The sequence below is a fragment of the Pteropus medius genome, unplaced genomic scaffold (assembly GCF_902729225.1).
Source record: "Pteropus medius unplaced genomic scaffold, Ma_sr-lr_union100, whole genome shotgun sequence".
Classification (NCBI taxonomy): domain Eukaryota; kingdom Metazoa; phylum Chordata; class Mammalia; order Chiroptera; family Pteropodidae; genus Pteropus; species Pteropus medius.
Genome location: NW_024347793.1, coordinates 1,383,200 through 1,393,982, shown reverse-complemented (window position 1 = coordinate 1,393,982; position 10,783 = coordinate 1,383,200). Strand labels below are relative to the sequence as shown.

The window sequence follows — 10,783 nt, the reverse complement described above, 5'->3', positions numbered from 1 at the left end:
TCTTTCAATTTTATCTCCAAGAGACGGTCTCAATTTGGGTTTAGTGCTCCTAATACCAGCTCTTAGAGGCTTGAGCAACCAACAATAGCTAGCAATTTATAACGTATTCATTCTACAGTTTTTATCTTTAGTTGCTTTTTCTTTATGCAAGCATCTCTGGTTTCCCATTTTAAAGAAACTCAGTTTTCAATTCATTGACATAAATATCAGCCATGTGCAGATATAGCCCATATTTTGCCTTAAAGAGAGACAGACCGGTGTCAGAACCCCTGCTTCTGCCATTGACTTCCCCTCTAAGCCTGTTTCCTCACCTATAAAATGGGATCATGAATGTCAGGTGCATAGTGCCTGATGCACGCTATCATTATTGGTGCACAACCATGTACTTCATGTGGCAAATAAAGCCTTTGATCCAAAATCGGTACCCTTCCTTCCACCCCTAACTTCCTGGGTGAATCCACCCCTCCCCCAGCCCGAGTTTCCCCACTTGTGAAATGAGGTTGAGAGTTCTAGTGTACACATTCCCTCTTCCCTGACTGCTGCCAGCAAATTGGAAAAACCAAGGAACATGAACAACATATGTGCAAGGAAAAAGTATGTTTATTATGAAATGGGAGGCTGCATCCAGCAAGAACACGTTCTTTCCCTCGTCCCCCTCCTCAGACCCCACCATTAGGTGGACAGCTTCACAGTTCTCCTAGCTTGGGGCAAGGGCTGGGTGATGCCCCGAGATTGAGTTGAAAGAACAAATAAGGTGTTTCCAGATGAGAACAGAGAAGGTTTCAAGGGTGGCTCAGGGAAGGTGTGACCTGTTTGGTGTGGCCGGAATCCTGGAGCGAGTCACATCACCTCTCTGAGCCCGTTTTCTCATCTGCAAAATGGAAGCAGATGATGACCAAGAAGACTGAGGTGATGCTTTCCCGGGCCCGACGAGGCACTGGGACACAGCTGACGCTCTCACACACGTTCTCACTGTTTCCAGGTGCCGGTCGGTTTTCTCGGTTCTCCTTTTCTGTCCCGACGACCCTGTCCTGGGCCCTGGCCACCCTCTCAGAGGTGTCTCGGTTTGTGTCCTGACTTCAGGATGGCTGGATGGAGGGTCTCCCTCTGAGAAGATGAAGAGGCTTCACACCCAGGGGCTCAGGCCGCAGTCACGTTGAACTCCTGGCGGATGAACCAGGCCCTCGGGCGTGGCAGCCAGGCCCGGAGCAGGCAGAGCAGGTGGAAGCGCCAGGGGTAGAAGACGCTGGGGGCACGCGTGGCACCGCTGCGGATCACAGCGAGGGCTGCCTTGGGCCCCAGGGCCGCCTTGGCCCTCGTGACACCCCTGGAAATGGGAGGGCGTGGTGGGGACTGCAGCTGGCAACACCCCCCCAGTCCCCGGGTCGCGCCCCTGGTCTTACCTGACTCCCTCTGCGGCTGAGGCCCGATCCCAGAGGCCCAGGACGCACATGGTGATGGCCACATTCACGTCCTGCACGTCCAGCTCCCGCCGCAGGGAGCCGAAGAAGCTGTCCAATGCGAACTTGGCCGCCGAATAGGGGCTGGAGAAGGACCTGGGCACGCGGCCTAGGGGCGCGGGAGGGTGGAGGCTGAGCGGCTACACTCGCTCCCTCTCCTCTAGGAAGCCTTCCTGCCCCATCCAGGCTCGCCTGCATCGAGGCCTGTGGCCTCCCCATTCCCGCCCCGTGTACACGCACCGAGCAGCGATGACACCACCACCAGGGAGCCCTTGCTTTCCGTCAGACTGGGCAGAGCCAACGAAGTTAGGTGCACATAACTCAGGAAGTTCACCTGTAGGTGGCAAGGGTTCGTTACCAGGCAACGAGGAGCCGAAGCGCAAATGGTGGGTCAGGGGGCAGAACTTATAAACCTGGGAGCGGGGCTAGTTAAGGATGGGTGGGCCTAAGTGCCAGGACAGAGTCCAGGTTGGAGGAGGCGGAGCTCAAGCCCAGGGGCGGAGCCAATGCCTAGAGAGGGTGGATCCTAGGGGCAGAGAGGGTGGGGCCCGAAGAGGAATGTGGAGAGGTGGAGTCTGGGAGGATTAGGCTGGAGGGCCGACCCATGGGTGGACCCAAAGTTGAACGGAAGTGGAACCTAACGCCCGTGAAAGTGGGATCTGGGGATGTGGGGGATAAAGCACCGGCCCGGGAGGGCGAAGCCAGAGCCGAGAGGAGGCGGGGCCGGGGGGGCGGAGCACCTGCATGAGCCAGCGTGCTGCCTGTGCGCTGCGGGCCCGCGTGCCTGCTGGGGCGACACCGAGGTGATTCAGCACGAGGTAGTCCAGCCCACCTGGCCCAAAGAAGCCTGTCAGCCAGAAACTAGACCTTGGGACTCCGCCCCCTGGGCTAGATAAGATTACCCCCTCCCTAGCCCCGCCCTTAGAACCAGCAAAGCTCCGCCCAGAGCATTGACCCAACGAGCTCTGCCCTAAATTGGCTCCTCCCAAGATCAGAGACCCCGCCCTACTCCTTGCATCCAGCCAAGCTTCGTCCAGCGTTGGTCCAGGGTTCCGCCCCCTTGATGCAATGAGGCTCCACCCCTAGCCACATCCCAGGACCTTATAAACCTCCGCCCACAAATAACTGTTACTACCACACCCCCACCCCAGTTGGGTTCTGCCCTTAACGCCTAGGCTAAGGTCCCCAACTCCAGGCCCCGCCCCTCACCCAGCTTGTCCAGCGCAAACTGCACCACGCGCTCGGGAACCTCAGGGGAGGCCATATCCGCAGCGATGTAGAAGACGTTGGGAGAGCCCACCTTCCGGCAGTTCCCTACCACCTGGGCGGGGGCCAGAGCTGCCCGTGGGCCCCTCCGCCCACGCTAGCCCCCTCCGCCTGCCAGGTGAATTGGGGCCCCAGCCTGAAGCCTCCTCCCCTACTGAGCCTCCTGTTCCCTTTCCCAAGTTTTACCACAAACTGGCTGCCAGTTGGCCAGAATAGGGGACGTTTTGTTTGCTCAATCACCAACACTTAAAACTCAGGAGATTTCAAATAAATCTCGAGGTTTCTGGCTCCTCTTGAAATTCTGGAAGGTGTGTTTCCTAGAGCCGCACATTTCCTTGGAACATTCTGTTGCTAAGAAACGTCCGCCCACCCCGCTTTTGAGTTTGAGAACCCCGGCTATTGTCGCATGGTTCAGACACTACCGATATTCCTATTTATTGAGGAACACTCCCTGCTTTACACTCACTGTCTTACTGCATCCATCTAACACCTTAACCCATGAAAAGGTACTTTTACTTTCTCCATTTTGCAAATGAAGAAACTAAGGCTCAGAGAGGTTAAGCAACTTGCCTGAGGTTACACAGGAAGCCTGGATCTTTGCAGAGATTCAAACCCACGCCACTCCCACCCCCACCATAACAGCCAGAATGGGATCTCACCTTCTGCAGGAGGGCCTCGGCGTGGGCAGTGAGCACCAGGTGGGAGCCCAGGCGGGCATAGTGATATGCCAGCTCCTCCCCGACACCTGCACTGGCCCCTGTCAACAGCACTCGGGCTCCCTGGAGGCTAGCTGGCAGTGGGCAGGGGTCGTCAGCTTGGGGGGTGCACCGGACAGCCGGCCCAATTCCTCCCTCTCCCACCCTGGACATTTACCTGGGTCAAAGTCGTCAGCCCAATAATAAGCGAAGAACAGGGCTCCTAGCCCAGTGAGAAGCAGCACCTTCATGGCCCTCCCAGGTCAGCAGCAGGAGAGAGGGTGGCGGGCATAGGCCTGGCCCACAGCCACACCATTTCCCTAACTGCTCCTTTGTTTGGAGAAGCTCTTTCCGGTCCTGGGCCTGTCCCATTTCTCCATCTCCACCACCTGGTCCAGGTCACCGTATAGCTCACCTGAACAACTGCAGTACCCTCCTCCCCTCTTCCGGGTTTTCTCCCTCCAGGCAGCAGCAGATTCACATCTTGCCTCCCCTTGCTGGGACTCCTCTCTGTTTCATTGAAGACAAAAGCCAGACTCCTAGAAGGTCAAAAAAGCCCTACATGGATCAGTGCCTCTTGTTCACTCTTTTTGCCACACCAGCTTCTTTGCTGTTCCTCAGAACCAGCCAGTCTCCGTCTGCCTCAGGGCCTTTGCACTGGCTGTTCCCTCTGCCCAGAATGCTCTTCGAAAATAGAATCCCATGGCTTGCTCTCACTTCTTTCAAGACTCAGTGCAAAACTTACTCCCTCCTCGGGCATTTCCCTGGCCTCCTTTTCTAAATTACCTCCCTTCCTTGTCCCTTCTTGCTCTTACTTCTAGAACTTTTATCTCCTTCTCGGCACTTTTCATCATCTGAAATCACTTGATTTGTTGTTACATGTTCACTGTTCCTTTCTCCCCCTGAGTCCGTCAGGCCCACGAGGCCAGGAAGGAAACAGAAACCTACTTCTGTTTTGTTCACCGTTGGGTCTTCAGCGCCCCAAACTGTGCCAGGTACACAGCTGGTACTCGATACATACCAGATCAACACAGAGTGATATGAGGAATGTGGGAGGCAAGAGCTGGGGAGCCCACAAAGACCACTCTGTCCAGAGACATCCAGAAGGAATCAGACACTACGGAGTTCTGGTTGCCTCCTCCCGGGCTCCCCCTTCACACTCCCTTCCGCCCACCTTATCCTCCCATGCAGCCAAAGGGATTTCTCTGTCAAAAGAAATCTGGCGTGCCCCTTCCTGATGCAAACTCTCCTGAGGGCTCGCCACTGCCCAGGATGGAGACCAAGCTCCTCACAGCCCAGAGGGCCCAGCGTCTAGCCTCTGCCCACCTGTCCATCCTCATCTTCCACGACTCCTGTCTATCTCAGACTCCTGTCTGAGAATCAGCTCTCAGAAAGTGAACTCCTCGCCCTTCTCCAGTCATGCCAGCCATTCCTGCAGCAGGGAACGTGCTCCCACCTCCTTCACTTTCAAGGAAAGCCTGCGAAGCCCCTCAGCCTTGAGCACAGCAGCCCCACAGGGGAGGCAGGGTTGGATGGATGGGTGAGTGGGAGGGAGGAAGGGAGAAAGAGAGGGAGGGATGGTGGATAGACGGATGGATGAAGCAGCCGGGCTGCGACGCGGAAGGAATGGGAGAAGCAAATCCGCGCAGAACTCACCGGTCCCCTTACCTCGCCGGGCCTCAGTTTCCCGGCGGGACAAAGGGGGCGGGCGACCGCTTTGCGTTCCCAAGTGCGCACTCGCCCGCACGGCCTCAGTTTCTCCTGCCGTCCACCGGGGCTGGGGTCCGAAATGGGAGCCGCGCGCATGCCCGTCGGGTTTCCCTTAGCGGCCGCAGCCAGCTGCGCCCCCGACCGTCCCCTTCCCGTAGGGCCCAAGTCACGTGACTTCGAGCCCCAGGCGGCGAGAACGCCGCGCTCGGGCGTTGCCGGGCAACGGCCTGCCACCTAGCTCTCCGACTCCCAGCCGAAACCCTGGCTCCGCCCCCTGGGTGGAAACTCCACCTTCCTAACACCGATCACGTGCCTGAGGCCCGCCTCTCTCGTACAAGTCCGGTCCTGCGTTGCCATGACAACCAGCTTCTAGGCACTCTCTTCCCAGGCCCCGGCCCTAATTCCCCCGCGTGGGCGCAGGCTGATCTCCATGGCTCCGAAATCTTCTTGAGCCACTCTCACGTCTCATTCCAGACACTCGACTTCTCTTACCCCTCACGCCGCCGAGGCCGGACTACAACTCCCAGGCGCCTTAGCGGTTAGATGCCTCACGGGGCGGTGCCGACTACATTTCCCAGACAGCTTTGCGGCGGCCCGGCCCAGAAAACTGCGCTTCCAAGCGTCCTTTCGCGCTGAGACAGCAATCTCCGGCGTCTCGCAGCTGTAAGGATACTCCGACTCCCGGAGGCCTTTGCGGCTGACCAGGAAAACTACGTTTCCCAGAAGCCTCTGCGGCTCCGCGACCGGAAGCGGCGGGCAAGACGAGTGTCCTTGCGCGCGGAGCCGAGCGACTATGAGGTCCAGAGTGTGGCCGCTGATGAGGTGCGTGGGCCGCCGACGGGCTCCGATCGCCCGAGAAAGTCCCCTCCTGCGGAAAGTCCCCGCTGTTTTGCTCCCAACCTGTTCTTCGTTTCCCAAAGTGTCAGGTGGCCTACGTGGGGAAACCGAGGTCCAAGCGGGGAGGGGGATCCCGCAGGTCGCGTGAGCCCTTGCCTCCCGACTCTCGGTATCCGAGACCCCTCCGAGCCTCAGCTGCCTCCTCTGTAAAACAGGAGTGCCCTACGGCCATTCATTGAGAGGTTAATGCACACCCGGAACGGCGTAGAACATACAGGAAGCGATCAGTGACACCTGGAAAACCCTCGCGGGTTGCTCGCAGAGAGTCCCTCTCTGGGCTGGAAGGCAGAAAGTCAGGGGACTTAAGTCTTCACTGCTATCCTGCTTTCTGCGTGATCACGAGTGACTTTCCTGTGTGCGCCTCAGTTTACCAGTTAAATGAGGCAGAGTAAGCTCTGCTTTGCACACGAAACGGAGTGCTGTGCGTAGTAGGGTCAGGCACCCCTCTGGGCTGCCAGGGTGCCCTGTGCTTCCCCTAGTAGCTACCTGGCTTCAAGTGTGTCATTCTTTGGACTGTGGGGCCCCCTAGGGGTTTCACTTTTCCCGTAGACCTAGGCTCCCGAGGTGGCCAGCGGTGTCCCCTGGGTTGCTCCCCTTCTCTTCCTTGCCCGCAGGTTTCTCATCAAGGGCAGTGTGGCTGGGGGCGTGGTCTACCTGGTGTACGACCAGCAGCTGCTGGGGCCCAGCGACAAGAGCCAGGCTGCCCTTCAGAAGGCTGAGGAGGTGGTCCCCCAAGCCATGTACCAGTTCAGCCAGTATGTGTGCGAGCAGACAGGCCTGAAGATACCACAGGTACTCTGCTGGGAGTCAGGCTGAGGCCTGGTGGGGACGTCAGCTCTTGTGGGGGGGCAGTCAACTCGGGTGGCCTTCTGTCCTGGTCCCTCCCAGCCTCGCTCGGTGTTCGCACTGGGGGGTGTGCTGCTGCCCCTGCCTCTGGAGGAGGCTGGGGTGCTGGCCTTTCCCTTTTCACCAGCCCCTTCTCCCCTGTCTCTTCCCAGCTCCCAGCCCCTCCAAAGTTTAACTTTCACGTCCATGAGGCCTGGAATTCAGGTAGGCCCTGGTCTCTCTGCTTGGGGTGGGGGGTGGCATCAGGTACCCCAGTCTAGCACCCCCACCCTGCTTCCTGTTTATGCCTTTCCATCACCCCCTTTACTGCTGTGTGTGCCTCCCCCGGATCTAAAAGAGGAGAGGAGATGGAGGTTCCAGGGGGAGTGGGAGCAAGGTTGAGCCTCTTTCCGAGAGCTGGGGCCACACTGGACCACAGTGGACGGACTCTGGTGGCCTCAGACAAGGTGAAGCCCTGCTCCTCCTTTGCCTCAGTTTCCCTGCCTGGAATTGACAGAGCTGGAAGCGGCACCTCTAAAAGCACTACCGAGTCAGGTGTCCCGGTGGTTGGACTGAACTCTTTCGCCCTGGGCGGGGAGCCTCACCAGGCGCTGGGCCCTCCCTCCCCGCAGGCGTCATTGCGGTGATGTCGGCCCTGTCGGCAGCCCCATCTAAGGCCTGCGAATACACCAAGGAGGGCTGGGAATACCTGAAGGAGCGAGTCAAGTAGCCTGTCAGAGGAGCCTGACCATCCTGGGCGGGAACAGGCAGGGCCACCCAGGACCTCGAGCCTCCAGACTAGGACCCCACTCCGACGGCAGCTCCCGGCCTTGCCGGCCCAATAAAGGACTTCAGAAGTGCTCCCTGACCCATGTGCTGGCCCCTGGGGCATGGGGTGGCCTGACTGGCGCTCAGAGCTTGGGGGCTTGGGCTTCTGGCTCTGGGGACTCCTCAGGGCCTTATCTTGACCTCAGGCCACAGTTCACACCCTTGTGGGTATGGGGAGTGGGAGCAGACAACGAGCTCAGGGCACTGGGGAGGGTTGAGAAAGTGCCGAGGGCTGAGCCCAGGCTGCGGCAGTCTGTGAGCGCGGGCTCGGCGGTGGCACAGTTCACGTGTGCCATCTGCATGCCCAGCTGCACTCGGTCTCCATGCTCCTTCCACCATCTCCCCACAAAGATGGGGAGCACAGGCCTGGTGCCCATTGCCATGTAAGCGGGTCTCCCCAACCCACAGGGCCCTTCCTTCCCGACCTCGTCGCCCAGGGGTGCTCTGCTCCCCTCAGAAGCTTTCCCTGACACCTGGACCCACACTGGGTCAGCTGCCTAGTGACCTGAATGTGTGTGCCCCATGGGACTGGAGCTCCAGGAGGGTGGGCTGTGGAGATGCTCCCAGCCACCAAGGGCGTCCTACTGTGGTGGTGCCAGAGGAAACCTGTGCCTCAGACAGACAGGGTGGCAGGGGAGGGTGTGGACAGAGGTGGTAGCCAGAAGCTGTCCCAGGTGGCTGCCCTGGGAGCAGAGAGTGGACCCATGTCTCAGTACCCAAAGGCCCACAGTGACCTCCGTGACCATGGTCTCCAAGGCGGGCTTCCCAGCTGCCTGTACCCCCTGTGTCCTTGCTGGCCTCAGTTGGTGTGAGAGCAGGTCTAGGGGGAGGGCAGGATGGGTGAAGCTGGGGAGCGTCACTGATCTGTGGTGCTGCCCGAGAGGGAGCCGCTGCCTGCCATCTTGGGGGCCAGGTGCATAGCCCAGGTTCAGGGGCTCACCTGTGATCCACCCAGCCTGACTTTCTATCCACCGAGCTCTTCCAGAAGTCCCATGGGCCCAGTGTACAGTTACGTGGCCAGATTCAAAGCCCACTGCCCACCAGGAGCCCAGACAGTTAGCCTCAAACCCTCCCCAGGACACAGGATTTCCACTTGCCTCCCCCCGTGGGCCCGGTCCCGGCCTTCGCATACAGGAGGGTTGGCACTCAGGCTGCCTGAGTTCTCACCACCCTGCCGTTATCATTTTATGGAGGGGTGAGACCTGCCAGGGCCACCCTGCCACAGATTGAACAGTTGTTAACAGCCCAGTATACGGACCCAGCAAAGCTCACAGAAAAGGAAACCAGCCTATGCAGGTCAGTGGGGGCTGCCCTAGAGACAGGCTTGGCCCTCTGGCCCCCTCACTTCCATCTGGGAGGCCGTGTGTGTGTGGCCTCCTGGGTGTGGGTGTGTTGGGGTATAAGGAGGTCCCCAGGCCCAAGTGTCTACAGTCCCTGTGGTTCAGTCACTGCCAGTGGCTGGGCCTGGGATCAGCCACTAGCTTCCAATTCCCACCAAGCACGAGGACCCTGCCACCGGCTGAGACCAGGGTGCCATTCTTGACCCCTCCCTCCCGTCATCCAGTCAGACTCCCAATTCCTCTCTATGCACATGTATCGTCGCCAGTGCCAAGACCACCTCCCTTGGCTCCCTGCCTGCAGGCCAGTCCCTGCCAATCTGTTTCCTGAAGTCCACGTCTGATCATGTCACCACCCTGCTCAGAAACCTCAGGTGGCTCCCCACTGCCCTCCCAATGAGCCCAGATCCCTCAAAGGGACTTTCCTCTTCCTCCCTCCCTTTCTGGGTGGCCCTGTTCCTAAAACACAGTGTTCACTGCCAACATAGCCCACAAATTCATGGGCCCCACCACCGGGCTGCCCTTCTTCCTGGCTGACTGCTCACCCTGCCCACAGCACAGATGCCACCTCTGCTGACCTTGTCTTCCTATCTGCAGGCTGAGTCGAGTGCCCTCCCCATCAAGTCTCAGTGTCCATCCCGGTGCCCACCACCTCAGGGCAGGCAGGGTTTCCCCACCTCATAATCACTGACATTTGGGAGGGCAATCCAAGTAGTATCCCTACGTCCACCCCCAGACGCCAGTAGCACCCTTTTACCCCCAGTCACGAAACCACAAATATCTCCAGGTGCTGTCAGATGTCCTCTGGGGACAGGATCACCCTACTTGAGAACACTGCTTTTGGGGAGTTGGTATGAGTCCCCTGTGGCTGCTGCAACAAATGCCCACAGCTTTAGTGGCTTAAAACAGCACAAATTGATTCTCTCACAGTTCTGGAGGTCAGGAGTCTGGCCTGGGCGTCCCTAGGCTGCAATCCAGGTGGCAGCGGGCGTGGTGCCGAATCCGATCCCTGGCCTTTTCCAGTTTCCAGAGGCTGCTGCATCCCTTGGCCGGGGGCCCTTCCTCTGCCTGCGCAGCCAGCACTGTCTTCCTCTCATGTCTCTGGCTCTCCTGCCTCCGTTTCCTTTTAAGGACCCGTGTGATACTATAGGACCCACCTGGATAACCCAGGATCCTCTCCCATCTCAAGGTCGACCGTCCTTGAGAACAAGTGCAGGAATGGGACCGTGCTAAGATGGCCAGGAGGGACAGGGAAGTCAGCAGAACCAGAGGTGCAGGGACATGAGCTCTCAGGATCCCTAGAGATACTGGCTGGGGCATGCAGGGCTCAGGGTTTCCGTGTCACCCCAAGAGTGAAGTCCAGCCACGCTCTGCTCCCCAAGCCATGTGCTGGGTGATGGCTGGGTCCCCCTTTGTGCTGTCCACCTTAGGGCCACATCCAGGCAGACAACAGCCCTGTTTCCCCACTGGCCCTAGATACAGCTTTGTGGTGCAGTGGGGGTCCCGGTGGACTAGAGCCTGGGAGCTGCCCTATGGCCTTTGGAGAATGAGGATCTTTATAGCTAGGGGGAAGGAGGGGGACACAGTGCCTCGATGGCATCCCACAGGTCAATCCAGTAGCTGCATTTTACAGGCAAACAAGTGGAGGCATCAAACTGAAGGAAACATGAACGATGCAGGCACAGAACCTGGCGCCTGGACTCAAGCTGTGTCTTCACTGGGGTCCTTGATCCACTGTCACAGATCACGTAGTTGGTCTCTGGCA

The 10,783-nt window shown here is 58.8% G+C and overlaps 2 protein-coding genes across 15 annotated transcripts; one reads left to right on the top strand and one right to left on the bottom strand.

Moving 5' to 3' along the window:
• Positions 1-582: 582 nt before the first annotated feature.
• Positions 583-5,660, bottom strand: HSD11B1L (hydroxysteroid 11-beta dehydrogenase 1 like). 13 transcript variants are annotated; one of them, XR_005656265.1, is made up of 9 exons: positions 5,078-5,423; positions 3,600-3,960; positions 3,386-3,516; positions 2,670-2,781; positions 2,201-2,292; positions 1,701-1,794; positions 1,404-1,569; positions 962-1,327; positions 583-871 (listed from the first exon to the last, which is right to left on the bottom strand). XR_005656265.1 is itself a non-coding variant. In XM_039878444.1 (8 exons), the coding sequence occupies exons 2-8, from the start codon at positions 3,670-3,672 to the stop codon at positions 1,141-1,143; spliced, it is 855 nt and encodes a 284-aa protein (XP_039734378.1). In that variant the 5' UTR covers positions 3,673-3,960; positions 5,090-5,425; the 3' UTR covers positions 583-1,140. The 13 variants fall into 13 exon arrangements, 11 of the variants coding, with proteins under 11 accessions (XP_039734378.1, XP_039734382.1, XP_039734377.1 ...); XR_005656266.1 differs by having other exon boundaries at positions 974-1,327; XM_039878444.1 differs by having other exon boundaries at positions 583-1,327; positions 5,090-5,425.
• Positions 5,661-5,748: 88 nt separating this feature from the next.
• On the top strand, positions 5,749-7,714 carry MICOS13 (mitochondrial contact site and cristae organizing system subunit 13). 2 transcript variants are annotated; one of them, XM_039878455.1, is made up of 4 exons: positions 5,749-5,953; positions 6,643-6,820; positions 7,027-7,078; positions 7,349-7,512. In XM_039878455.1, the coding sequence occupies exons 1-4, from the start codon at positions 5,925-5,927 to the stop codon at positions 7,498-7,500; spliced, it is 411 nt and encodes a 136-aa protein (XP_039734389.1). In that variant the 5' UTR covers positions 5,749-5,924; the 3' UTR covers positions 7,501-7,512. The 2 variants fall into 2 exon arrangements, with proteins under 2 accessions (XP_039734389.1, XP_039734390.1); XM_039878456.1 differs by having other exon boundaries at positions 5,789-5,953; positions 7,486-7,714.
• Positions 7,715-10,783: the final 3,069 nt, after the last annotated feature.

What these genes read in the sequence shown, in the direction of transcription:
- HSD11B1L (XM_039878444.1), bottom strand. Translation starts at nt 3,672, where the DNA reads ATGAAGGTGCTGCTTCTCACTGGGCTAGGAGCCCTGTTCTTCGCTTAT. An exon ending in GGCTGACGACTTTGACCCAG is followed by an intron (nt 3,517 to 3,599) that starts GTAAATGTCCAG and finishes GCCCACTGCCAG; the next exon opens with CTAGCCTCCAGGGAGCCCGA. An exon ending in TCAGCCGCAGAGGGAGTCAG is followed by an intron (nt 1,328 to 1,403) that starts GTAAGACCAGGG and finishes TCCCATTTCCAG; the next exon opens with GGGTGTCACGAGGGCCAAGG.
- MICOS13 (XM_039878455.1), top strand. Translation starts at nt 5,925, where the DNA reads ATGAGGTCCAGAGTGTGGCCGCTGATGAG. An exon ending in AGAGTGTGGCCGCTGATGAG is followed by an intron (nt 5,954 to 6,642) that starts GTGCGTGGGCCG and finishes CCTTGCCCGCAG; the next exon opens with GTTTCTCATCAAGGGCAGTG. An exon ending in CCATGAGGCCTGGAATTCAG is followed by an intron (nt 7,079 to 7,348) that starts GTAGGCCCTGGT and finishes CCTTTGCCTCAG; the next exon opens with TTTCCCTGCCTGGAATTGAC.